This window comes from Dermochelys coriacea, chromosome 2 (genome assembly GCF_009764565.3).
Source record: "Dermochelys coriacea isolate rDerCor1 chromosome 2, rDerCor1.pri.v4, whole genome shotgun sequence".
Lineage (NCBI taxonomy): Eukaryota > Metazoa > Chordata > Testudines > Dermochelyidae > Dermochelys > Dermochelys coriacea.
The window spans coordinates 122,698,364-122,724,494 of record NC_050069.1 but is presented as its reverse complement, the minus strand read 5'-3'; the positions used below and the strand labels follow the sequence as shown (position 1 = coordinate 122,724,494).

Sequence of the window (26,131 nt, the reverse complement as noted above, 5' to 3'; positions counted from 1 at the left end):
AGGTATTGATTTAATATATAGTACTTAGACTTCTGTAAAGCATTTAACTTAGTACTGCATGACATCCTACTTCCAAAAAAAATTAGTACTATATAAAATCAGCATGGAACCTTTTAAAAGGACTAAAAGCTGACTAATTAAGATCTCAAAATGTAGTTGCTAATGGAGAATCATCAATGAGTACAGATGCTACTAGTGGAGTTCCAGAGGGGTCAGTTTTTGCCCCAGTGTTATCCTATACTTTTATCAGTGATCTGGAAGAAATTATAAAATCACTCCTTTCAAAGTTTTCAGATGACACACCGATTGATGGAAGAGCTATCTGGATCACTTGGTAATATGAGGCCAGTCAAATAATGGGCATTTTAGTCAAGCCAAAAGTAAAAATGTACATCTAGAAATAAGGAATGGAGGCCATTTCTGCAGGATAGAATCATAGATGAAGGACTGTGTCCTGGAAAGAAAGTGTCATGGCAAATAATGAACTGAACATAAGCTCTCAGTTTGATGCTGTGGCAAAAAAAGGATTAACACAATCCTTGGGTGTATAAACGGGAGTATTTTGTAGGAATAAGGGGTAATATTATCTCTATAAGTAGCACTGGTAAAACCATTACTGGGATACAGCATCTGTACTGACGTCCATGCTGAAAAATTGGAGAGTGTAAGTAGAAGAGGTACAAGAATAATTTAAGGTCTGGAAAACCTGCTGTGCAGTGAGAGACTTAAGAAGATTAATCTCTTTAGTTTATTGAAGAGGACATGATGATGATCTAAAAGTACCTACATTGGGAAAAGATATTTGATAGGCAGTAATACTGAGATCCAGTGCTAAATAATGAGGCTAAATAAATTCAAACTGGAAGAAAGGGGTGATTTTTTAATGTGAGGGTAATTTAAATATTGGAATGACTTTGCATGGGATGTAGAGGAACCACAAGTTATTGAGCTTGAAACAGAAATCACTGAGTGAAAATGTTGAGGCCTGGGTTACGTGATATTGTTTCATTTTTATCTATATTATAGAAGGGAAAAATAATCCATGGCTCTGTTACTAATAACTTAAACAAATTTACTCTGAATTCAGAGTTTTATCTTCTCTCCTGCAGTGTCTGAGCAGATTGTGCTTTCCTGGTTTATATGTCATTCAAAAGCACTTGACATTTTTTTTTCTCACCTGCAAGCTGAAACTGACTCTGTGGACTGAACACAAGCAGTTCCGTATATGAATTAAATATTTGATTATATATATACGTTAATTGCAGTTTGACCACATGCTAATGTCTCTTTTGTGATTGGATGAGCATAAGTCTTGCAATCAAGACAAGGTTTGAAGCCACCATTAAACTTCAGATCTCTTGGAAAGGAAACTGGAAATAGGAAACTTCAGAATTCAGTCAAATCTTTTCCTTTCTGATCAGCGCAGACCTTGCCCAAGGCATCATTCAGAGGGAGGGAAAAAACAAAAAAAAAACAAGCTACATTAAGATTTATTGGCTGGGTTTCAATTTTAATTTTGTCTTCTCACATTCACACAGTTAAATACCTGTGCATTCATGCTTCTAGTTAGATGCTTGTCTCATTCCTTTAATCGGTTTTTTATGAGGGTCTTTGTATGAAGTCTTCCCCTCTGCTAGGCCAACCAGTGTCCCATCTCATATACAGTATACCATTTCAAGCGTACTTAATGGAATATATTTGTTAGTAGTATTTGGATACAACAACCTATGATGATAACACTTTATCCAAACTGAAAGAATTTTAACTACTTGTTGAGTGGGCTAAACTGCCATTGGCCCATTGAAGTCAGTGGCTCTCTGACAGTTTACATCAGCTCCTTTATTTGTTTTTCACCTTTAATTCCAATTACATACTTTCTGTATATCGCTCATTATTTCATTGACACTTTTTCTTTATGGTCAGTTTTTAGCACGTTTCACTTTCTGACTCATGCACTAGCTCGGTGCAACATTTAGGATGCAAACACTGAAGAGTAATGTTTAAATTAAAAACCTCTCTTCTTTGGGAACATTTCTATTCATTCTGTGTTTCATAAAACCAGTTATTTACAAAACCTAAATTCTGAGTCTAATCAATTTATCAGTGTTATTTGTTACTTATATAATGCCCTGATGTGTCATGCTATAAAAATTCACTCACTCACTCTCATGAATACAGAGTAAGAGACCCATAGCTCAAAGTGCTTTCAGTCTTAAAAGACAACATACAGACTATGGAACAAGAGAGATAATCTAGCACTGTATTTTTATTTTTTATAGGGAATTAGAGATTCTGTTACCTGTGTTACAGAATTTAAAATGCCAAATGGGTCACATAGGTTTTTAAATATATTTTTAATAACTCCACAATTATCAAACCAAATTTATCAAACCACCTAACAAACTTTCCAAAAGAGTCAGATTCCCAGTCCCTATTGTGCACAGTATAATTAACCAGATCTGAACTTTTTAGGACAAACTGTTTTAAAGATATCGTGTTCCCAAAAACATCAGCACATTTTGCAAAACCTTTGTAGGTGTGTCTCCCCCCCCCTCCTCCCCCATACTTTCACTCCTGGTTACTTCCTTTCATTCCCCTATTTTCCTGGGGGGGAATCTTTGGCAAGGACTATACTTCTAAAACAGTGTTGAATTTTTGTTTGTTTTTTGTTTTGGCAAGCTTTGGCGAGAAGGGATATGGACTTAAATCAGCTACTATAGCAATGGCTACAACAAGAGAACCTAGCAGATACCTTACTTAGGTTAGATAGAATATAGTCACTATCTTTGCTAGGGAGACAGATTGCTACCTCTCCACACTCTTGGTTCCCTTTTTGAGATTATGTTAGAGGAGTTCATGCATGTAGTAAAGGTTGGGGGCAAATATCTGACAGTTCAATGAGACGAAAAAATTGAGAAGAGAATATTTCAGCACCAGATTTATCAGGCTGAGACTGTTTGTGAGGACTATAAAGGAGGCAAGTTGTTGGATAGATGATCTGAACCAGCGCCTGCTCCAGTCAGCCAAACACTCTTCAGTTAATTCATCACAACTCTAGAGCACTTCAATTCTGCATACTTAAAAGGTTAAGGTAGTAAATAGTTTATTGCCACTGAGGCCTGTTGCACATTGATCATTGTTGAATTCTCTGTTTAGATGTAAGATCTTTTGAAATATACACTGAAGGTTTAGTCTGAGAGTAGGATAATTGCCTGGAGGGTTTAAAATTTGAAAGCAGACATTTCTACAGACAAAATGTAATAGGCTGCCCAGCCAGACTAGTGTGAAACAATAGTTATATTTTTGTAGGTACTGTATGAAGCATTATGAACAGTGACTATTTGAATCGGGGATGGGTTAAATCATTATGCAGCTTCCCCTTTTATGTCTATCCATTACCTTTTTCTTAGTGTTTTATCATCAACTCTTTGCAGCATATGCTGTAATTTTGAGCTGTTGGCTCCTGTCCTAGACTTTCTGCTGGAGAGTTATTAGTTTATTCATCAGGAATGTAATTAAGCTTCCTCAGTACATGCAACTGAAACACTTAGTTACATACATTTCAGAATAAAGTCTCGCTGTTTGTAGTTTAATGCTGTTTCAACAACACACTTATTTGATGTATATAGGTTTTTCTTGTTTTTCATAGAAGCACTGAATGCAGCATTTTTGAGCATTTGTTGGTAGTTTTTTGTCTATACATATACTAGTTTTATGCCCAACCAGCAATGCAACAATAGTATCTGCCAGATGTGGCTTAATGGCTCCAGGCTTTAGATCCAAATTCACCTAACTTCTACTATTTTTTAAGAAGTTACATAAAAATATAAACTATCTCACACTTACACTAGTACCCTTTCCTCTTACCATGTCACTGGTTTTTAACTGCTATTTTCAAAATACATTCCTTGGTTCTCTTTAAAAATAATTAAATCCTACAAATTTAGGCTGCAGTCCTTTAGTGGGGCTCTGCACAGGTGCAGAAATCCAACTGTGAGAAGCAACTTGCAGCATGGTGGATTAGTTAAGAAAATTTATGCTTGTAAAATTCAGATCAAAATTAAAGAACATGTTGCTAATTTGTTTCTAAACATTTAGTGAGCTGCACTGTTTTTTAAAAAGGTCAGTTGTTAACAAAGCACATTAACAGAGATACCTCAATCATTTATTATCCTAACCACACCGAGTAGCTAGGATATCTTTTATATACCATATTGTGGTAAATGTTGACTTTTAAAGTGGGTTTGTATTGTGAACAGTGACACTGTAAAAACACTGCTTCTTATTCAACATATATGCTTCCTGTGTGCTTTTTTTAAAGATGCATCTGCTGACTTCAGTAACACAAAATAAAAATGTTTATTTCTGTTAGCCCTGCAGAGCTCAGAGAGAGGGAGCTGAAGTGGATTTCTTCTTATGGCTCATCAATGGAATTATTTTACTATATCCAGTTAATTACTCCTGTGCAACTCCATTGAAAACATTGTGGTTGCAAAGGTGTCAGTGAGGTCACTTTTAAAACAGAGAGTTTGCACAGGTATAATAGAGGGCTTAATTTGGCTTGCAGAACCTCTCTTACTGGGGATGTGGAAGAAGGAAAGCGCACTTTAGATCCCTGGTTGAGTCTGCAAGGCTGGAATATTGGATACACTAAGTATATCTGATCTGTGGTCATTGAACATGATACCTCATTATGTCATTCTGTAGAGTAAAAGCGTGCTTTAAATCTGTGTGATGTGCTAAACGGAGTGAGACTCATTGACAATCTGCTGTGATTAATAAAACTTGTTTAGAAAAGTTAATTATAAAACCAGAAAAATGTATTCTCATCTCAGTTGGCCATTCATGCATGTAACTCTCAGTGCATCAATATAGGAACGGATCTAAATGGAATGAAAAATCTGAACAATATTAACCTTGATCTTTAGTGGGTCAATCTTGACACAATAGGTTAAAAAAAAATCTGGTCTTCTGTCAATGAAGTTTATTTGCATTAAAAAGTTGGGCCAGATTCTGCCATGCTTACTCATACTGAGTAATATTTACTGTGTGTAGTCCCACTGATAAAGCTGGCAGAACTTGATCCTTTGTATGGGGGGGGGGAATAGACTCCTAAATTTAAAATAAATTTAAATGGTTGATTATATGGAAGCAGAGACATTAAGAGAGCAGGATAAAAAAATAGAAACATTAGTTTTATGCTTCTGTGGAGAACAGTTTTTCTTAAAAGGATCAATTTGTGGTCACAGGAGTTCTAGATTTTCACCTCTTTTACTATGCAGTCAATAAAATTTCCTTAAATGTGAACAAAATGTCATTTCATCAATTTTTTTAAACTTGATTTAATGAATATATTTAACATTCAATATCAGAAATAGAATGTACGCAGACAAACTGACAAGTTACAAATACTTTAATGCTGTTTTAAACAAAAGGCAGGTGTTTAAAAATCAGTTCTTCCTCTTTGTATCTTCCAAGATTTGATTCAGGATTCTGTTATGCTAAACATCAGACTCTTTTAAAAAAAAAAAAAAAAAAAAAAATTCTTAACTGATCAAAATAAAATGATGTCTTCTGACTTTTTGGGGTGGGGATGGGTGGGCATGTTTCCTCTTAGGATATTTTGCTATACTTTTTTGGAAGATGGCAACCATTAAAGTGCTGAGTGGTATATAAATATATTATTATTAAAAATGTTTCTAGTACTCATAACTTCATAAAAAGTTGTAATTTTTAAACAACGATATTACAACTTGTTGATGTGAACCAGTGGCTTGGATTATTTTTGGAGAAAAACAAGAAGTTTGAGCTATGGTTGCTGTATCATTTTGGCCTGTTATCTTATTAGATCTTATGGCTGGATATATCATCATTAACTTCTGGTCCTAAAACATTGCATAATATTGTCATGTGCTTGTGAAGAGCTGAAATGTTTTCCCACAGTGTTGTGAAATAAGTGATTTTATATATATACAGACTTTTTTATTATATATATATATATATATATATATATATATATATATATATAAATAATAAAAAAATCTGTACAACTAAGAGATAATTTATAAAGTGTTTTGGCATCCTTCAGGATGAAAGGTGCCTTATATGTATGGTAGGCGGGTGTGTAGCATGTTGTTAGACTGATATATATTATATACTTTTACAAGTGCCGTCAATGTTTTGTATATAAACCTTATAAGTATTTAGCATGTGGGAAAATGGAGTATCTGCGCTTGTCTGCTGAGGTATAATTTGATGCTCTCACCATTAACATGAATGGGATATATGCAGCTAAACTCATATGCATGCAAATGAGTATTGTGCATGGATAACAGCTGGATGAACAGCTGGTATGTATCAGAATCTTATCACTATTTAATCAGTTTTTTTAGTGTAACACTTTATAGTACTAACAAATTTATTTGAGCATAAGCTTTCGTGAGCTACAGCTCACTTCATCGGATGCATTCATTGTTTCATGTTCTCTGTGTGTGTATATAAATCTCCCCACTGTATTTTCCACCGAATGCATCCGATGAAGTGAGCTGTAGCTCACGAAAGCTTATGCTCAAATAATTTGTTCGTCTCTAAGGTGCCACAAGTACTCCTTTTCTTTTTGTGAATACAGACTAACACGGCTGCTACTCTGACTTTATAGTACTATCCACTTCACTTTTAGGAGGAGCATTGACATTTAAAAAGGAGTACAGCGGGTTTTAAGTAAAATGCCAGAAAACTACAGGACTCTCAAGAACACTTTCTGTGAAAGATGGGAGGAAATGTGAGATAGGAATTGGGACATGACAGCCTTTGAGGATAACACAATTCACCTGAAGTTGCTGTGTGCAGAGTAGCCTTAACCGGGTGATTTTTAGTGGAATTTAATGTTACTTTCTGTTAATCCCTATTAATCCCTTACTGGAAAACTTGATTTCTTAGGTATTTAAATGGTTTACTTTTTGACTGATCTGTGTCGCTGGATGCTATTTATCTTTAATTATTTCTTTATCATACTGACGAGATTCTTGATTTGCTCCTAGTTTATATAACTTGTTAGAAATAAAAAGAGCAATCTAACCATTTGAAATAAGACATGTTCTGGGCTAAGAGACAGGGAACCTTATTTGGTTGAGTTAACAGGAGGAAACATACACAGTTCAGTAATGACAGATTTCAGAGTAGCAGCCGTGTTAGTCTGTATCCGTAAAAAGAAAAGGATTACCTCTCGCACCTTAGAGACTAACAAATTTATTGGAGCATAAGCTTTCGTGAGCCACAACTCACTTCATCGGAAAGCTGATGCTCTAATAAATTTGTTAGTCTCTAAGGTGCCACAAGTACTCCTTTTCTTTTTACAGTTCAGTAATGTAAACTATCAATCTCATGTTTTTCTTACAGTCAGAAATACACCTCTTATTTCCAACCAGATAGCAAAATGGGAGCTCTAAAGGATGTGGTTAACATTAGATAATTGCATCCCTGAGGGATCTGAGATCTTCTGATGAATTTCATACCTCTTGCGTGTCCAGGGATGAGGTTTTTTTCACACCATAGATCCACCCCACAGATCTTATTTTATTGCTTAAATCAGTCTGTGTGCTAAGGGGTTATTTACTATTTCCCTAATATTCCCAAGAGTACAAGCAGTACTCTTCCATTCAACTTCCTCCCTTTCTTTCTCTTCCTCCTTTAAAAAGAAAAATTGGCAAGACAAATTGGCAATTATATAATGGCACATTTGGTATTTTAATGCGGAAAGTGTACATTACCAAAAAACCTCTCACTCCCAGAGTACTCTTTGTACTTTGGAGAAAATGCTGGATGGTCCCTTAGCATACTTTGCCACTATGAAATTTTTAAATCCTTTCAGTTTTGGGAAGGTGATTACTGTCCTAAACATAACAAATATTGTGTTTGCAATAGCAGGCATAATGTACATTTAGTTTAAATCTGTATAAATTGAGGCCATTCTTAGTACATCATTGATGCTGAAATCCATAGAAAAGGAACTTGAAACAGAGAGTTACTGAGTTTGGGGGACACTAATATTTTATAATTTAGTCATTTATTGTACTCTTAATTAAAATCCTATCTTTACATTTTGAACTCTTTGTCTGAAGCTTCTGCAGTTCGGTTCCTGCGAAATCTACCTCTGATACAGGATCAAAAGATAACAGGCACTGCAAAACCAACCCCAAGCTTTGGCAGCTTCACCTCTTCTCCCTACTAATTCAGAGCAAAATTCACTTCTCTCCACATTCCTGCATCTGGAGGGTGGCTCACACTCATGAAACTTGCTGTATGTCAGGTGAGCCTGGACATAGCATTGTGTGGCCTGTTCAGAAGCTGACTGACCACATTATTGCAACAGATTGCTTTAAACAGCATTTCTGGACTGGGAATCATAACCCACATTTTTCTTTATACCCCATTGCTAAACAGCAGATATACCTTATGTACAATTACCTGTCACATTTGCTGTAGGAGTATGTAGGAATATGTAAATTCTTTGGTAGTTTCCCTAGCCTCTTTTATGCATTTGCTGGCTATTTAGGATTATGTCTCTTGGATTATTTGATGGATTCAAACTTAGAGTGACAAATGCACAACTTGTGCCTTGAGCTTAGTATTCATCTCTTAATAGCAGTGTCTGGAAACTCTAGCCTTGGTGAACTTCTTGTGAACATTGATTGGTTGGAAGGACACAGAAGCTTAGTACGTACACTGTGTTCTATGGGTTTGCAAGCATTTGCAGAAAGATGGAAAAATTAGAAGGAAAACAGTATATGAAAACATGCCATCCTGTCTCCTTCAGTGAAGTAAAAATGCTATTGGCATGTGCTCTTGGTTCTAGTGTTGTTTGAGTCATATGTTCATTGTCTGATTCAAAAAAGAAAAGCATGATTGAAAAGAAGTACTAATTTTAAAATAAAATACTTGTATGCAGTAGAAACAGGAGAGTATGAGCCCAAGCTATGCAGTCTTTTAAAGATCTTTTGATACAGAATTTCAAAGTATGTGTGACTTGTTTGTGAAAGATGCCATCCCTGCTGATTGTCATGGAGAATGAATTCATACACCACACTGGCAACTCAGGCTTAACTACAATGCCCCACCCACCCGGTCTCATTCCTAATTTGCACGGACCAATTCAAGAGGAGATAGTATAGTCTTCTATGTCCAGTCAGTCTTTAGTGAAGTGTGCTTCAACTCCCAGTCAGTGAGGGTGGGAGAAAGGAAAGGAGCTAATGGGGCAATTAATGCCGTTATGTTTGTATTTTATGCTATGTACCACATTATCTGCTAGGAATATGACCTAATTTTTCATACGCTGTCAATAAAGCCTTTTCTCACTGTCATCCTCAGCCAATGACCTGGAGGTGAAAGGCTGTACCTCCTCAGAGCCAGCCAATTCTCTAGAGTTCAATCTTGACAGATTTATAAAAATTTTTAAAAAAGTATAGAAACACGGCATGGATATAAAGTGGAGGTTTTTATAACCCAGTAATTGTTTTTTTATCTCCCAACTCAACAATACAGTAATTCATCTCTTGAATCCATGAAACTAGAGGGAAATAACCCCCAAAACTTTATGGTTTTATGTTACTATTCTGAAAGCTAGATAAGTGGCATACCATTTCTACCGCCAACTGTTTCCCAAATTCTGTATCTTAATGTTCAAATGAAAGGTAGCTATTATTCCTATTTGCTTAATGTTTGTTAGAACATGGTGATGGATGAAAAAGGGACCTGGGGAATGAAACTGGTTGCAGTGCACAAATCCCTTGTAATGTCTTCTGTGATTTCAGGATTCACCTCACAAGTGTCAGAGTTGAAACAAAGCTTTTTAAATGAGTGCCTATCTGTTGTTATGTGTGAATTGTGGTGGAGCGACTTAAATTTTCAAAATAATAATTTTTAAAATTCCCATGAAAGGCAAATCAGATACCAGCTGCAGATCTGACATTTTTTGATTCATGAGATGGTGTCCTCCTTGTTCAGTAAATAATAATAATAATAATAATTAAACAGAAGCGTTTAACAAATGGGTCTTGTCCCTGAAAACTGTCGTCCTCCCCTGCCCTCATACCTGTCAAGACCACATGGATTATCTGGTTCATCCCACAGATTTCTGGTTACTGACCCACATCCCTCTGAGTCAGATAATTTCATTAAATGGAGAATTTTGTGAGGGGGTTGCTGTTGAGTTCACAGAGGTGCTCGCTTTCACATAGAAAGAACAGCAATCATCTTCCAGAAAATACACAGCTGGAGAAAATGTAAGGATTTTGCATTTAAGCATAACCACATTGAAATTGCAGCGACAGCAATGGTGATGGAAAGAGCGCAGTGCGCTTTGTTAATGTCTTCCATATCAAATATCTTCTGTAGCATCCTACATTCAGTAATGAATGAAGCCTTTCCCTTTAAGACATGTAATGATTATTATCCCCATTTTACAGATGTGGAAACCAAGTCACAGAGACATTAAGTTTGTTTCCTTTGCTAAAACACTGACAGCCTCTTTTAGGCTTACTATTCCACTCCAACAAAGCAGTTGCTATATTAAAGGATGCTAAAAATATTTTAAGCTTAAAATTAGTCATTAACCTGTCAAGTATAAGAATACTGTGTCTGTCTGTGTGTATTATAGGTGGGACTGGTAGTGCTGCATGTTGTTAAAGTTGCCCAGCACTTACAAGATCATGTTTTCAGTTGCTTTGCCACATTTTAACAGCTCAGGGTAAAACTTTTATGCCTGGTGCCTGTCTCAAGCTAAATTTTTTGGAAAAATTTCAGCCAAAATAGTTGAGCTATTTCTGAGAACATCGGGGGTGAGAAGGGGAGGAAGGGGGAATGAAGAGACATGTTTTTGCCCATATTAATAAATTCTGGTGATCATTTCCCTGGAATGCTCTAGCACCCCGTGTGTTGGAACAGGGATCTGAAATTGGACAGTGAGGTGGCCTTCATTTGCAAACTAGTGGAGCAGGGGAATAAGATCTGAAAAGGAGCCACAATGCGGTGGGGAGGAGGGGAATTTTGACTAGCTGTTCAGAAAGATTGGTAAATGAGTCATGTTGTGAGGTGACACAATGAATGAAAAGCCTGGGGCTGGGAGCCAGTGGGGTTGGTGAAGGTGTGGTTGTGACTGGAAGATGGGGATGGGAGGGAGGGACCGATTGGATGGGGAGCTGAGATGAAGGAAATGAGAGTGGCTGGGCAAAGAAATTCACACTGGGAATGTGAGGAAACTGAGGTAATGATGGAGTGTCCAGAGAGGCAGGCTAGGACTGGTTGGGCAAGGAGGCTGTGCCTGGGAGGAGAGGCCTGGAGAGTGGTGACTGGGACTGGCTAGGTGAGGAGAAGGTGACTAGGATGAGGACTCGGGGATGGGACAGTAGCAAACCTGGGAAAGGGATAGGTTGGGGGGAAAGAAGCAGAAGAGGTCTAGCTTGAGGAAGTGGGCAGAGTCTGTGCCCACTAGAGCACGCAACCCTCCAGAGTGTGGAATGGAACCCAAGATTCCAGTCTCACCATTGCTCGGCTGCGAAACCCCCACTGCTACTGTTCCACCTGAAGGATTTCAACCTGTACTGTTGTATGCAGTGTAGTTGTGTTGGTCCCAGGATATTGAAGGATAAAGTGGGTGAGGCAATATCTTTTATTGGCCCAACTTCTGTTGGTGAGAGAAGGAGGACTCTGTGTGACTCAAAAGCTTCTCTCTCACCCAACCTGTATTGCTGACATTTACTCCATTAACTCAAGTTGCAGAGATCTGTGTGGTAGATTTAAAGATTCCAAATCTTCTAGGGCCCCATATGCCAATATGGTGCCACATTATGGGCTTTCTCTTTTTTCAGTTTGCTTTTTGAAAAACCTTGGGCATTTTTTTAAAACATCAAAAGGACAATATTTATATTGCAAAGTCTAGCACTCAGAAGTTAGAATGTCAGAATTAAGATTGCCTCATTCCATGCACAGGATGGGTCTGCTCTGAGGAGGAATTGCTCTGTAGTGAAGGAGAATGTCTGTAGGACTTCTGCCTCATCCATTTCAGATGTTGGAAGGTGTGTAGTGAATGTGGCAGGGAATGCCAGGAAAAGAAAGGATGGTCTCATGGTGCCCTGGAGAACTGGATTCTAGCCTTGCTTCTGTCAGAGTTTCTGGGCAAGTCACTTAAACCAAACTTTTTAGAGGTGGTAACTAATTGTGTGCTCCTCATTTTCTCGGTGCCTGACTTGAGACCCTGGAGTCTGATTTACAGAAGTGCTGAACATTCACATATGCACATGAAGTCAATGGGAGCTGTGCTTGAATATACCAAATGCTATATAATGCTACACTGCATGCCCCCCTAGCATGGGTATAAATACCAGTGTAGATGGAGAGGCATTGCTTAGGTGCATAAACATGTCTGACTATTAAGGGTACGTCTACATAGGGACAAAAGACCTGCAGCATGGCCGTGGCTGGCCCAGGTCAGCTGACTCAGGCTTGTGGGTCTTGGACTGCAGGGCTAAAAACTGCAGTGCAGCCAAGGCTTAGGCTGGATCCTGAGCTCTAGGGCCCTTCACCCTCTTAGGGTCCCAGAGTTTGAGCTGGAGTCTGAGACCAAATATCTACATCAGTTTTTCAGCCTTGGCGCCCGAGCCCCACAAACCTGAGTCAGCTGACCTGGGCCAGCCGTGAGTTTTTTACACCAATGTAGACATACCCATAGAGTATGTGCCCTAGACAGCTCTCTCCATGCCCAAGCAATGCCCCCACCCTCCATCTACTGTGCTATTGTAAGGCTGCAGATTGAATTAATAGAGGCTCTACTTTTTGTTCGTAGTTTTCTGAGTGTAAGCAACAGCCTGGTAAAAACAGATGCATAATTTCTAGAAAGTCCTTTCCTTTCCTCTTGGACGTCTCTCAAGGCCCAGCCATTCTTAATTTTTAAAATTTAATGATTGGCTCAAATGTATTTAAGGTCTGACTGTCTATCAAAGCTACTTATGTGGCCCCCGTTTCTATAGTATATGAAAACCTTACAATCTTTATGTATTTATCCTCACGACTCCACTATGAGATACAGAAGCACTATCATCCCCATTTTAGAGACAGGGAAGTGAGGCACAGAAGGATTAATTCTTGTAGGAGACATTTATTTTTGTTGTGAAATTGTAATGGCTCATTCACAGTGACGGGTGCATGGGGTAACTTTACTTCAGGGCACATCAAAGGACTCCCCATTTCAAAGTTTTCTCAATTCACCCTCCTCTCATCTCTGTTCATTCAATAGAAAATATCTGGAAAGTTTCAGAGCCTCACACTTCAGTGTAGGTTTACAAAATTGAGGATGCATTGAAATTTAGGAGGAGGAGACTGATTGCAGGTTATTTTCCAGTTTTAATATCTGTCATTTTTTTTAGAATCTCAACAGCTGTACAGATTTATTTTTTAAAAAAAAGAAAGGAAAAAAAAAGACAAGGACAAAATAATAAGTCATTTGGAGAGAGAGTCAGAAAATTTTAGTCAATGGAATTTTACGCAAAAATGAGGAGGAAAAATCATACAAAAAGTTTTGTTTAAAAGTGGTTTCCAGTTTTCATCAAGTTCTATTAATTTGTAAATGCCAGTATTTGAGATGTTCGTTGATTTCTATCTAGAAATTCTGCACCTGTTCAGTATATTTTATTTATTTCTGAACCAAGTGTCTTCCTACATAGCAAGGGCAATAGTCCATATTCAAGGCTATATACAAGCAAAATATGAAATTTTATTTGTTTTTAAAGCCATTTTTCACTGGAGGAAATACTTTTTTCACATTTCTTGTGTAACTGAGACACAGCCAGATAGACTCTTTATTGAGCTTTCCAAAACAAGATCGTTTGGGGGCTGAAAATAAGCACGAGAAATTGCAGTCCAAAAGGTAATTTTCTTAAGTGATCAATGACAAAAAATATGTAATTTTGCCTTAAGTAGAACACTGATTAAAAAAGAACTTCTGGCAGTACCTCCAAACTTGGCCAGGAGAAGGTGTGTGTGCAAAGGATGTATGGAGGGGCCATGCAGTAACTGCACTCTTTGGAGAAAATTTTAGCTTCCAGACAGCATAGCTGTTGCACTGTCCTTTAAGAGGATGCAGCATATACTCCAAATCTGGCCATTTTGTTGGAGAGAAGGAGGGAGGCAGGGATGGATCATATGCTTGTCTTCACCAGTCTCCTCCTTGTCCCCTTTCAGACAGTTGTTGTTCACGGGGGGATCTTGAGCAACTACACTTCCAACTGGGATTCTGGCCAGCTGCTGTGCAGGAGCACAAAGGGAATGGGGATTTCTCCTGGCACTTTCAGAATCTAACCTCTTGTTTGGAGCATTTATGGACACAAACTGCCATAGGAGTATTTAAGTAAAGAGAGCTACATTTCATTTCACTTCACATTCTCTGTCCGTTGTTCCCCCAGCCCAGTGAGCCACGCTCGTCTCCTTTATATCTGGGGAGTGGATTGACAAGTTATGACTCTGGCATCAGTCAGTATTTCCAAATATAATTTCAATGCTGCTAACAGGCTGAATCAGCAGATGCTCCTGCAAACCCATTGCAATGCAGCTGGAAGACTGAGAAGTCTTCCATATACATTAAAATAGGACAGCAAGGAAATTGTTCTGCCTGAGTAACTTACAGCAAATACAATCAGTAATCTGCTCTACTGTGTTTGCCACTATATTAAACCTCCTATTCTAAATTTTGGACCGTTATTAAACTATTATCACAATAGACTAATCAGCTGATTACAGTGTAAAAATATTCTTAAAGAGATGTTATGGGTTTTAAATCTCCCAATAAACTGAAGAGATTAACCTCTTTTTGAAGTTTACGAATAAACTGAGTCAAGCACTTTGGAAGCATTTTTGTTAGGTTATTTCGTAATAGATGGATTAAAGGAATGATTGTTTAGAGAGGAATGGAATTGTGGCCTGTAGTTGAATTAAAAGCAACAATCCAACTTGCCTTCATTAGCAGGACTCCAAAAAATAGTGTAATAAACTTTTGTTTTCTGCATTTTGGTGGAGTTTTCATGATTTAATGTACTAAAAACATTCTTGCTTCATGTTTTGAAAGCATCCAGAGTCGCAGGAGAGAATTGTGGAAGAATGTCTTACCGTATAAGGTAGAAAAATATGTTGTAATAATAATGCCTGGTTCTAACTTTAATGAGTGTTTTTTAAATCCATTTCTTTATCCATGGAGATGTGTGTTGTTGTTGTTGTTGTTTTTTTTTTTAAAAAAACATTGAAGGAAAAATTCCAAAGTGACTCTTTCCCTCTCACATTTTATTCATGGTCCTTTATTCCCCTGGCACATATAAAGTAAAACGAATTGGCTATCTTTTTACATCTTCCTTTCTAATGTTCTCTGGTGACTCTGCAAGTCGCCCCTTTAGCCTTTTTTGAATAGTGTTTAAAGCTTCTGGCACAGCTGGATTTCACTATGTAAGAAAACTTTCAGAGCATTATAGTGTCACTAATCATTGAAGTTACAACATTTCAAAACTCTTCCTGGCTTTGCTACATGCTTATTGTGATTTAGCAGTGTAAGGTAAACATAGATATGCTCCAAATATCCAGTTAGAAAATGGTTTAAAAACTCCCCCCAAAACACTTTTTCCCTCTAAGTTTTAAAAAAAAAACCTTTCTGTGATTTGAAACTCAAACTTCTTTGAACACTTGGTTGGAGATTGTTCTACAAGATAAATTCCTTGCATCACATAACCCTGACGACTCCCCAATTCCATCAAATTAATAATGAATGGATGGGAAGATAAGCAAAACTAATGGGAAGGTTACATTTTTGTGACAGAGGTTTATGGTCATTCTGAATCTCATGTTCTATGGTATCCCTCCTCCTCTTCCTCCCCCTCCTTCAGCATTTTATTGCTATCAGATCTGAACATTCCATTATATGAAGGTCTTCTGAGGAGGGAGAGATGATGAATAGCAAAGGTAGGTAGGGCCTGATCCTGCAAAAAGATGTGCCTCCAAATTGGTGCTGAGCATCTCTCAACTCCCTCTGTGACAATTAGCTCACAGGATCAGGCCTTAGCTTGCAATCTCAGTGACTAGTATCTACTATTTCCTATTCAAATAATGCTACTTGTTTAAATAAACACTAGAAAAAGCTGATAGTCACAACTTACTGCTTTTCTTAAAAAAAAATAAAATAAAAAAAGTAAAAAAAAAAAATTCTGAGATGACTCAAATATTTTATAGAGCCAATGAAGCCTTTGTCTTGTTTAAAATAGTTCTGAGAGGCAGCTAATACTCTAGTGAAGGAAAGTGATGTTGAAACTTGAAAATAACTAACAGTCAGTGGCTTTTTTAGACAGCACATTTTTCAACTGTCAGATGTCTGCCAATAGATTGCTTCAAAAACACAGGTGAAAATTGTGTGTGTGTAGGGGGGTGCTCACTGGTGAATCAGGCACCTAAATACACCTGAAGTAATGCAGGGGGGCTCTCTTAGAGAACATTTTTTATTAAAGTTGCCTGACGCTTCCAGTTATAATCCCATGTTTTCAGTTTGCTTTTATAACTGTCAAACTTTAACTTCTCAGGCTAAATTTTTCCATGCTTACTCTGCTTCAGGTTGAATTTTTGTTTGCTAAAGATGTAACAAAAAGGGTGTGGCCATTTTTAATAAAGAGGCAAGGGGAAAATAGGTAGTTTTAACAATGCTAACCCGTTTTCCTTGCTGTTTCTTTGAAGACCTCTATCACCTCGGAGGTTTGGAGCAAGATCTTGAAATTTGTCAAGGGGATAGTCTTAGAGTCAGAGAAGTGCTTTGTACTGTCCCCATGAAAATTTGGATTGGCCAAATTATAAACCATGAAAAACATATACAGGGGAACATGTCTTACTGCTAAAAATCTCTGAACATTTCATCTGCACTGAGTATGCCACAGACACCATACCTCCAAAAGCCACCTTAGGCTGCTCCTAATTATGTCAGAGACTATTTAAATTACCAGCCAACCAAATTACTGAGTGTAGAAAGGTATCTTAGAGCCATCACACCTTCATCACTTTTCATCTGGACTACAGCAGTGCAATACACTTGGACATAAAACCTTCAGCGCTTAGGGTACTGCAGTTCAGACAGGGTCCTGCAACACATCTCATCAGTAACATGGGGTACCGCAAGGAGTACATCAATTCTGTCCTCCACTCCCTATACTGGTTTCCACAGAATACTGAAACATGGTCCTTATTGTCAAGGTGCTCAATGGACTGGGTCCATAGTATGTAAAAAAAATCGATTGAAGCTCTGGGATGAAGATTTTAGTCAACAGTTTTGCTCCTATGGGACGATGGAACTTTCTACCATCGGGGTAAAGCTCAGCAGTGTGGAAGATGGATTTCTCTGGGGCTGATCTGAGACTATAGAATTAATTCCCACAGGAACTAAGGACCATCACAAACCTCACCACCTTCCACTACGAGTGCCAGGCATGTTTCTTTGACCTTGCCATCTCTAACATCCACATGCCATGCGTGCTCACCACCTTTAATCAACAAAACGTTCTGCTACACATACAGTTTTCTGGGGAGAGGATGAGAGAGAGAGAAGAAACTACGTGTAACCAATATTAGTCACATTGCTTAATGCATTACTGGAGAAGGATGTTTAGATACTGGGGCAGGAATCGGCAACCTTTGGCACATGGCCTGCCAGGGTAAGCCCCCTGGTGAGCTGGTTTGTTTACCTGCTATGTCCGCAGGTTTGGCCAATCACGGCTCCCACTAACTGTGGTTCGCCGCTCCAGGCCGATGGGGGCTGCAGGAAGTGGCGGCCAGCACAACCCTCGACCCGTGCCACTTCCCAAAGCCCGCATTGGCCTGTAGCTCATGAAAGCTTATGCTCAAATAAATTTGTTAGTCTCTAAGGTGCCACAAATCCTCCTGTTCTTTTTGCGTGATTTGGATATTCTTAGGAAAAACATTCTACTAGGAAACGACGCTGCTTCTTCTTGTTTTTATTTAAAAAAAAAAACAAAAAAAAACCCCTCCCAGTTTTTTGCCACTGGCAGATTAACCCTGAGAAGTTGAGGGTGGATAAAAGTTAAATTTGTCCCAGAAGAACGAACAAACAAACAAAAAAACTGATGTAGGGCCCCAATACTGATTGTGTATTTGGAGGATGAGGATAGGGGGGAGTTGGTTTAGCCACAAACTTTAGGTTGATTCTGGTTTAGTTCATTGCATATGGCAGAAGAAGGTGGAGCAACAGCTTTGCTTCCTAAAGCATATGATGGCCCCTTCTCTCTCTCTCTCTCTCTCCTTCCCCTGCTTGCTCTGCTCAGGTTTGGTCTTCAACAGCTGTCTCTAGTAGTTTCAAGGGAAGGAATCATACTGAAACAACTTGGGTGATATGTTATTACAGCATAAGTGTGTACAAAATTATATATATGTTTACAAATGCACTTTACAGAGACAAGCGTTTCCCGATTAACTTCGGTCTTCTCCGTGGCATCAGACCCCAGCTTCTTTGCATTCCTGAAGAGACTGGCACTGTAAAAAAAAAGTTTGGATGGCTATTTTTTCCTGTTTGTCATTTTCTTCAGATTAAGAAATGCATTTCTCCTATAAAACACCTTGTTTTCTGCAACAGTGAGTGGCAGCCTGATTGGCATATGGTTGGAGATAGGAAGCCATAAATCAACTAAACTCAGTTTACTCATTTGCACTTACTTGTGTTTTTTAAAAAATAAAAATTAACATGGTTAAATGTAAGTACCTCCTCAGATGATTAGTGAAAGCCTGTTCCGGATTAGTTGTACTGCTGCTTCTCACATGGGGTGAACTGAGCCCTAAAGTAATGTTTATAGTAGTTTATAATAGGTTTTTATTTTTATAGAGTAGTAATTGCACTTAAGATCACCAAACAGCAGATAGCTTAGACTGTGATCTTCTCAGTAGAGCCTGAGGGTGAAATCCTGACACTTCTAAAGTCAGTGGCAAAACTCCCATTGACTTCTGTGGGGTCAGGATTTCACTTATAGTCTGCAGCCCTTACTCATTTTAAAACAATGAGAAATCCTTGTGGCACCTTAGAGATCAACAGATTTATTTGGGCATAAGCTTTTGTGGGCTAAAACCCAATTTTATGCCCAAATAAATTTGTTAGTCTCTAAGGCACCACAAGGACGCCTCCTTGTTTTTGCTGATACAGACTACCACTCTGAAACTTGTACTTATGTTAAGTATCACATTGACCTTAATGGGACTTCTTGTGCCAGTGAGGTCTAGTCACTCTGAGTGTGGGTAGCAGAAATGGGCCTCTATTATTCAAATTTCTTGTTCCCTTGCTGTGCAAATCACATTTTCGTCTATTCTGACACATTTATTCATAGTGGAAAATACCTTACTCGTGATATCAGAGTCTGCTTCAGGAATAAGATACTACTCATGTTGAGTGAGGATAGTGTAACTCTTTTTTAATCAGAAAAAAGTGACATGATTGATACAAATGTTTATTTATTAGCTCTCCTGTTATTGATTCCCATCTCTAGTTCTCTTGCTGGAACAATATTCTGAATTTCTCTTGTGTTAGTCGTGAATATTAAGAGGACAAAATGGCTGTCCACTGTCTTTTCATTTATGATTTTTCTATACTGTATTGTGCTTTTACTTGCAATCTTCTGTCCTACTGCTTTTTATTGTGGGGGCATGTTGATGAGGAAAACTTTTAAAATTTGCAATCACCTTCTGAATGGTTCAGAACTTGTGAGAGGAAACTAGTCATGCTCTCTCCTAAGGTCACTTGAAGGCTTTGTAGAGAGGTAGATATTTTTCTCCCTGATTTGTGAAAAAATCTTTCCATTTGTTGAAATCCTTATAATTTTGCTTTTTTCAGTGTATTAAGCCTTTATAGGAAGTTTGACTCATATTCTGTGTTACATTTAGAAGCTTGAATGTTATGCTTAAATGCCTATTCCTAAGGAGTTTAACAGTTTTTGTTTATTAAGATGGTATAAGTGATCCTAGTGCTTTTATTGGCAATGGAAAACACACTTCATTATTCAAAGCAAACTATTGATTTGAAGGAACACAAACAAAAAAAGAAATTATTGTGGCGCCCTTTTGAACCTTGAAACATTTACTGGCAATCTTCCTTTCCTTTCCTTATGATTTGCTTCTCAGGTAAACCTTTCTGGAAGCTTTGTGACACTGAGAGAAATATTTCTTACTCTGTTAAAATTGAATTAAGTATTATAAACTCTTCAAGGGTGTAGTGACCTTCAATTCAGTGTTACTAATAGCATTATATTTCACTTTGGTAATGAGATACATCATTTAAACTTAACTTATCCTGTTTTCCCCCTTTGTTTTACATAAGCGTCCATCTTTTAGTAAATCATTAAGCATTTACCACAATCATGTATTCTAATAAATATATTTTATTGAGAAACAATTGCAAAAACAGATTAAACTTCAGAACATTATTTGTGTTCCATGAGTAGTTTAAGAATGTTACCATTCTAACCTGTTGTTTTTGTTCAAATGATAAACATTATTATGCTTTTAGTCTATCCTTTTGATTGTTCTTTAATGACAGAGCAGAAATGAAGTATCTTACAAAGTTAAACCTATCTAAGTGTGAGAAGTTAGCATATAGTTTCATAAATGAACACCACCACTGATGACACGGTGGTCAGAAGCAAGTACCAGTAAGTCTGTATGCCTGTATACAGTACTCAGAGATATGATAGGAATGTGTTCTTTTGGAGGGTAAGAATCTCGTGTTTCCATTTAGATAGCTTTTAGTAAGCATTTAAATCTTATTAAAGACCTTGCTATGCTTGGTTTTGAACTATTGATTGGGAAACATCATATTTGAAATATTACCCTGTAAAATACAGATCTTTTGTAAAGATTGAAGCTGGCAATTAAAATAAAAATTACACATTCAAAATGTAACCAACTACTGTATAAAACTGATTATCTGTATTAAATTGGATGATGAAAGAGGGTCATCATGTGACTTGCCATGGTTATTTTGTGCCTTTCGGTCACATGATATCAGAAATGTTCTAACTGATGCATCTATGCAACCTGATTTTATGAAACATTTTATTATAATATGAATAAATCTTATACCATTTTATATTCCCGCAGTCTCGCTGCCCATTGGAATTCTGGGTTAAGCTCCCAATGCCTGATGGGGCAAAAACTTTGTCACAGGTGGTTTTGGGTACATGTCGTCAGGCCCCCCTCCCTCTGTGAAAGCAATGGCAGACAATCGTTTCGCACCTTTTTTCCGGAGTCCCGTCCACCGGCCCTGCTCAGCCCGCTGCCTACCTGGATGATCGGAATTATCGGCAGCGGGAGGAGCGGCTCAGCCCACTGCCAGTCTGGGGCTACGTCCGCTGGCTCCTGCCAGCCGGGGTCCCGGCTGCCAGCCCCACTCAGCCCGCTGCCATGCTTGCCATACCACGGAAAGCATGGAGCCCGCTCAGCTCAACATCACCGGACATCTCGTGGGTGCTCCTGGCAGACCTCAGTGAAATCATCAGGGGTGCCTGGACAGATATGGCTATGCTCCTCTTAGAGCACCGAATGGGAGTGACTCAATGTCATTCTCTTTTTTTAAGTTTCGTCTCATGGAGATTCAGTCCTGCCTGGACTATTATGCAAGCTGGAAGCTTCTGCCTCAGGCTATCCCAGCTGGCAGCACCACACGTTCGCACCTACCCCAGCCTGCCCCTTGCTCCCATGGCTCATGAAGCCTGGACAGTAGTAAGGAGCAGTTCAACTTGTAGAATGACAAATCCAGAACAAAGGATTACACTCTGTGGGCCAGGTTAAGATTATTTCAGAGTCCTAGATAGCATTTAGTCCCTATAAAAGGCTTTATGAAAATTTTCCCCCGCCCCTAACAAAAATGTTAATTTATCAGAGCAGCTGAAAGGGTAAGGAACCTGGGACTGTAACTTAGAGAGAGCTTCCATATTATTTAACTCATAATTGATATAATTCAAAGTAAAATTTCACAGCGTGGTCTGTTCTAAGACTAAAAATGCGGGAGGGGTGTCAGAAAAAGGAACAGTGACCTGTTTCTGACCAGTTTCGAACCGGTGACCTTTTGCGTGTTAGATGAACGTGATAACCACTACACTATGAAAACCCAACTTGAACATAGCCTTCACGTGTCTTTATTATACTTTATGTAACGTGTGGTTGTGTATTATTAATAGTTCAGTGTGTCACGGGGCTTCTCTTTTTTTGCCACAGACTTTGCCGAATGCACAGGAATGTTTTCTCTAGCTACAGAAGCTACCTAATGCGATGTCTATATCTGTGGCCTTCCTGCTCACAAAGCGGTCAGGCCCCCACCCAAGGCTGACACAGCATGGAGTGCATGTGACACAGCGACCTGGCTCGGGCAGGATCGCTAGTGCGTCTGAGTTCAAAGTGCTGTCCAGAGCAGTCACCATGGAGCACTTGGAGATAGCTCCCGGAGGCCAATACCGTCGAATTGCGTCCACAGTAACCGAAATTCAGCCTGGTGATGTCGATCCCCTCGTTGGGGAGGAGTACAGAAATCGATTTTAAGAGCCCTTTAAATTGACAAAAATGGCTTCGTTGTGTGGATGGGTGCAGGGTTAAATCGATCTAACGCTGCTAAATTTGACCTAAACTCTTAGTGTAGACCAGGGCTAAGACCCTCCAATCTAGAAGCGCTTTAAATGTTGACCAGTCATTGTAGATTTTTTTCTTTAAGAGCTCTTACTTGGAGAGGGCTTAGATTTTTTTTTTATATATAATCTTTGATTGGCTTCATAGAACCAGTATGTATAGAGGAAAGGTAGATAATTTGATATTGGAAAAATCCTGAATTTTCTGTGGTCTGATTCATTTACAAATCTGTCTATATAATCTACTTAAGGAATTTCTGTTTTATAAAGCTCTGTCTTCTATAGTGCCAGAATGAAATCACAAAAAATATGTCCCATGTTAAGAAGGTATACAGTTATTTACATGCAAGACATTACTGCCCCTGTACTGTGTAAAGTGTCTTAGAATACATTATTGGAGTTGGAATGTTTAGCTGATAAAGCACACATTTTTTACTTTCATGGCTGCCATTTTAGTCTAACCTGCAGTCCTAATTGAAATGAATTTAGTGGTTTGAGCCTAGTCCCTAGTGAACAATAGCCCACATTACAAAAACACCAAACGCACACAAAGCTGTCAGTTTCTGCTCAAGAGACACTCAGTACTGGGCAAACATGGAGGCAGAATTACCTCACACCCTCAAGAGTGATTTTTTCCAGGTGAAGATTGAGGTCATTCTCAAGGAATAGGGAAAAGCTTGCATTCTGCATTTGGTCTGAGCATAAACCAGTGAGATCAGTTTCTAGTATTGCTACTGTAGGCTCATTGATCACTTTGGACAGAGAATTTGTAATTTTGGATTTTTTAGAAAAGATTTGTTCTCATCTGAGCTCACCTGAGGTACATTTACAATTTACGTGTATGATAGTCTGCTACAACTTGCATATGAGCAAGGATTATCATCTGGGAATACAGTAGAAATAATATATACTATGCAGGAAATTCTGGCCCCATTGCAGTCAATGGGAGTTTTGTAATTTATTTCATATATACACACACACCTCAAATAGTTGGAGGTGGCATCCATGTGATAAATTGGAGAGACGTGATAAATATATTTATTTATGGTATTTATTACATTCTTTGAGCTTTCAAAGCCCTGAAAAATTTCAAGCAGCTGCTATGTTTTAAAATCAATCTGTCACAAAATTGTTTATTCCCTCTCTCCACCAAATCGGGGCTTGAATTATGCTGGTTCACACCAGATCAGCAGACTCGAACTTTTTTTTTTAGGCTTCCATTTTGTTCTCCAGAATGTCAGGTTTCATTTTTTTTAAAGTAAGAACACGTCTACACAGTAGACTGGAACTGAAGTAGTTATGTTGGTTTTAATTAATATATTAAGTTATTTCAATGGAAATTTGTGTGAGGACCCTCTTATTTTGGAATAAGAGTGCCTTATTTTCATATAACTTGTATTGTTAAAAATCAGGCTTGTACCAAAATAATTAGAGGTGTTACATTACATTTGACTTGGTTACTTGCTATGTATGTTATCCAGTTCCTATGCAGACAAGCCCTAAATCTCTAGTTTTTATGATTGCAAGAAAAAAAAACACTTAAGTGTGAAATGAATGAAGTTTTTTCTGCCTGAATCTGCAGAGAGCCTGAAACAATATATCTGAAAAATGTGAACTACCTTGTTTGTCAATGGGATAATAGTTCAGATACCCAATAATAGTAATTTAAATGTCATCACTGTTTCACTGTTGTCAAAATATAGACTAAAGGAGAAGGAAGGATCATAAATCTGCACCATCTGGTGGGAATAATCTAGAGATGGGGATGCCCTTTGTTAGCAGATTACCAGTCTCCTAGACTTTTGCTTCTTTTTGCTTTTTAGTTTTGTAGTCAAATTGCAGAAGTCTATATGATAAGACTATATGATATATAAGTCAGATAGCTTGAACATATATAGCTGGTTCTATTGCTAGCAAGCTATAAATGTGAATCAGTTGTGTATACTTGTGGCACTTGTGGTTGCCTTTAGTAAATCTCTGACATTGTTTTACTTCCTCTTTCCCTCGCCAAGATTTCTTTTGACCTAGCAGAATATACTGCTGATGTTGATGGAGTTGGCACTTTACGGCTTCTAGATGCTGTTAAGACCTGTGGCCTTATCAACTCTGTGAAGTTCTACCAAGCCTCAACCAGTGAACTTTATGGGAAAGTGCAAGAAATACCACAGAAGGAGACTACTCCTTTTTATCCCAGATCTCCATATGGTGAGTGCTTGAGTGTGTGCGTCTGTGCGCACTCTGTTTCTCATGTCTCAGGGCTGAAGTCATTTGGGTTTGAGATTAAAGTAAAGATAGAACAAAAGTGACTAGACATGTTGAGAAGCATACCTTTATGAATTACTAAATAAAAAGTATTTGCTGCCATTGCCTGAGGGTTGGAAATTACCATCTCCCTTCACAAAACCTTGTTCATTAAGATCTGGAGCGGAGAACTCTTTAAATGGGTGAGAGGGAGGTGTGATTCCTTCTTAGTGAAGAAGTGTAAGATAGCATTGAAGTGATAAGATTTCATATTTTTTGTTACCTGAATGAAAATTTCCCAAGAGCTCGCTTCTCTCATGAACTAACTTGAAACACTTATTAAAGCAATGTGCATAGAATACTATAGTGATAAAGTTTCAAATCAATTTAAGTGTTAAAGCACCAGATTTTCTTTTATTCCCCCAACGTAATTTTTTTTATTAGCAGAGGTCACCACCATGGCATATTTCACACGCTCTGACTGTGTTAATTATATTGTAAAAGAAAAAGTGCTATGCTTGAGTGTGCATAGGAAAACAAGTGAAAGGTGCCTTAACACTTCCTAGCCAGGACTATGGCTTTGCAGAAAGAAATGTTTTCTCATTCAGTTGCTGTTTATTGGGCTGGCTTTTTTATGCTGAAATATGGCACACTGAGAGAATTAATCAAACCCTAGTTCATTTTTCTATAAAGAAGTGCATTTCTTTTAGAGTGGGTGTGGGTGTGGTTGTATATGTAATATTTAAATTATTTTTGTAGGAGCAGCCAAACTGTATGCCTACTGGATTGTGGTGAACTTCAGGGAGGCCTACAATCTCTTTGCTGTGAATGGCATCCTCTTCAATCATGAGAGTCCCAGGAGAGGTTAGAAAATCTTTGAAAAACTCTATTGCCGCCCTATTTTACATCTGAACAGGAAAATGGAGCAGTATATCCACAGGTTTAATTTAAATTTACCAGTGTTCTGAAGCAGGGATGTCAAACTCTTTGCCTGCTTGATGTGTTTAGTCGGCCACTGTGATAGATTGAGTCTGCATAGTACAAGTTTTCATTTTCAAACTTAAATTTCCATTTCTAGCCCTTTTGGTTTAGGAGGTAGTCCTCTTCATATGAACCAATGTAACAGTGTCCAACGCAGATTGAAACAACATCTGTAAACTTTATTATTCATCTTGATGGGTATGGAAACTCTAAAGCCTAAAACA

At 38.2% G+C, this 26,131-nt stretch overlaps 1 protein-coding gene across 6 annotated transcripts in view; it reads left to right on the top strand.

The window, feature by feature from the left end:
- Positions 1-26,131, top strand: part of GMDS (GDP-mannose 4,6-dehydratase) — a 565,099-nt gene that overhangs the window by 215,209 nt on the left and 323,759 nt on the right. For all 6 annotated transcript variants that reach the window (XM_038392525.2, XM_043508396.1, XM_043508397.1 and 3 more), the window contains 2 exons: positions 24,698-24,890; positions 25,686-25,790. In XM_038392525.2, the coding sequence (XP_038248453.1) occupies positions 24,698-24,890; positions 25,686-25,790 (298 nt within the window). The remainder of the gene's footprint in view (positions 1-24,697; positions 24,891-25,685; positions 25,791-26,131) is intronic.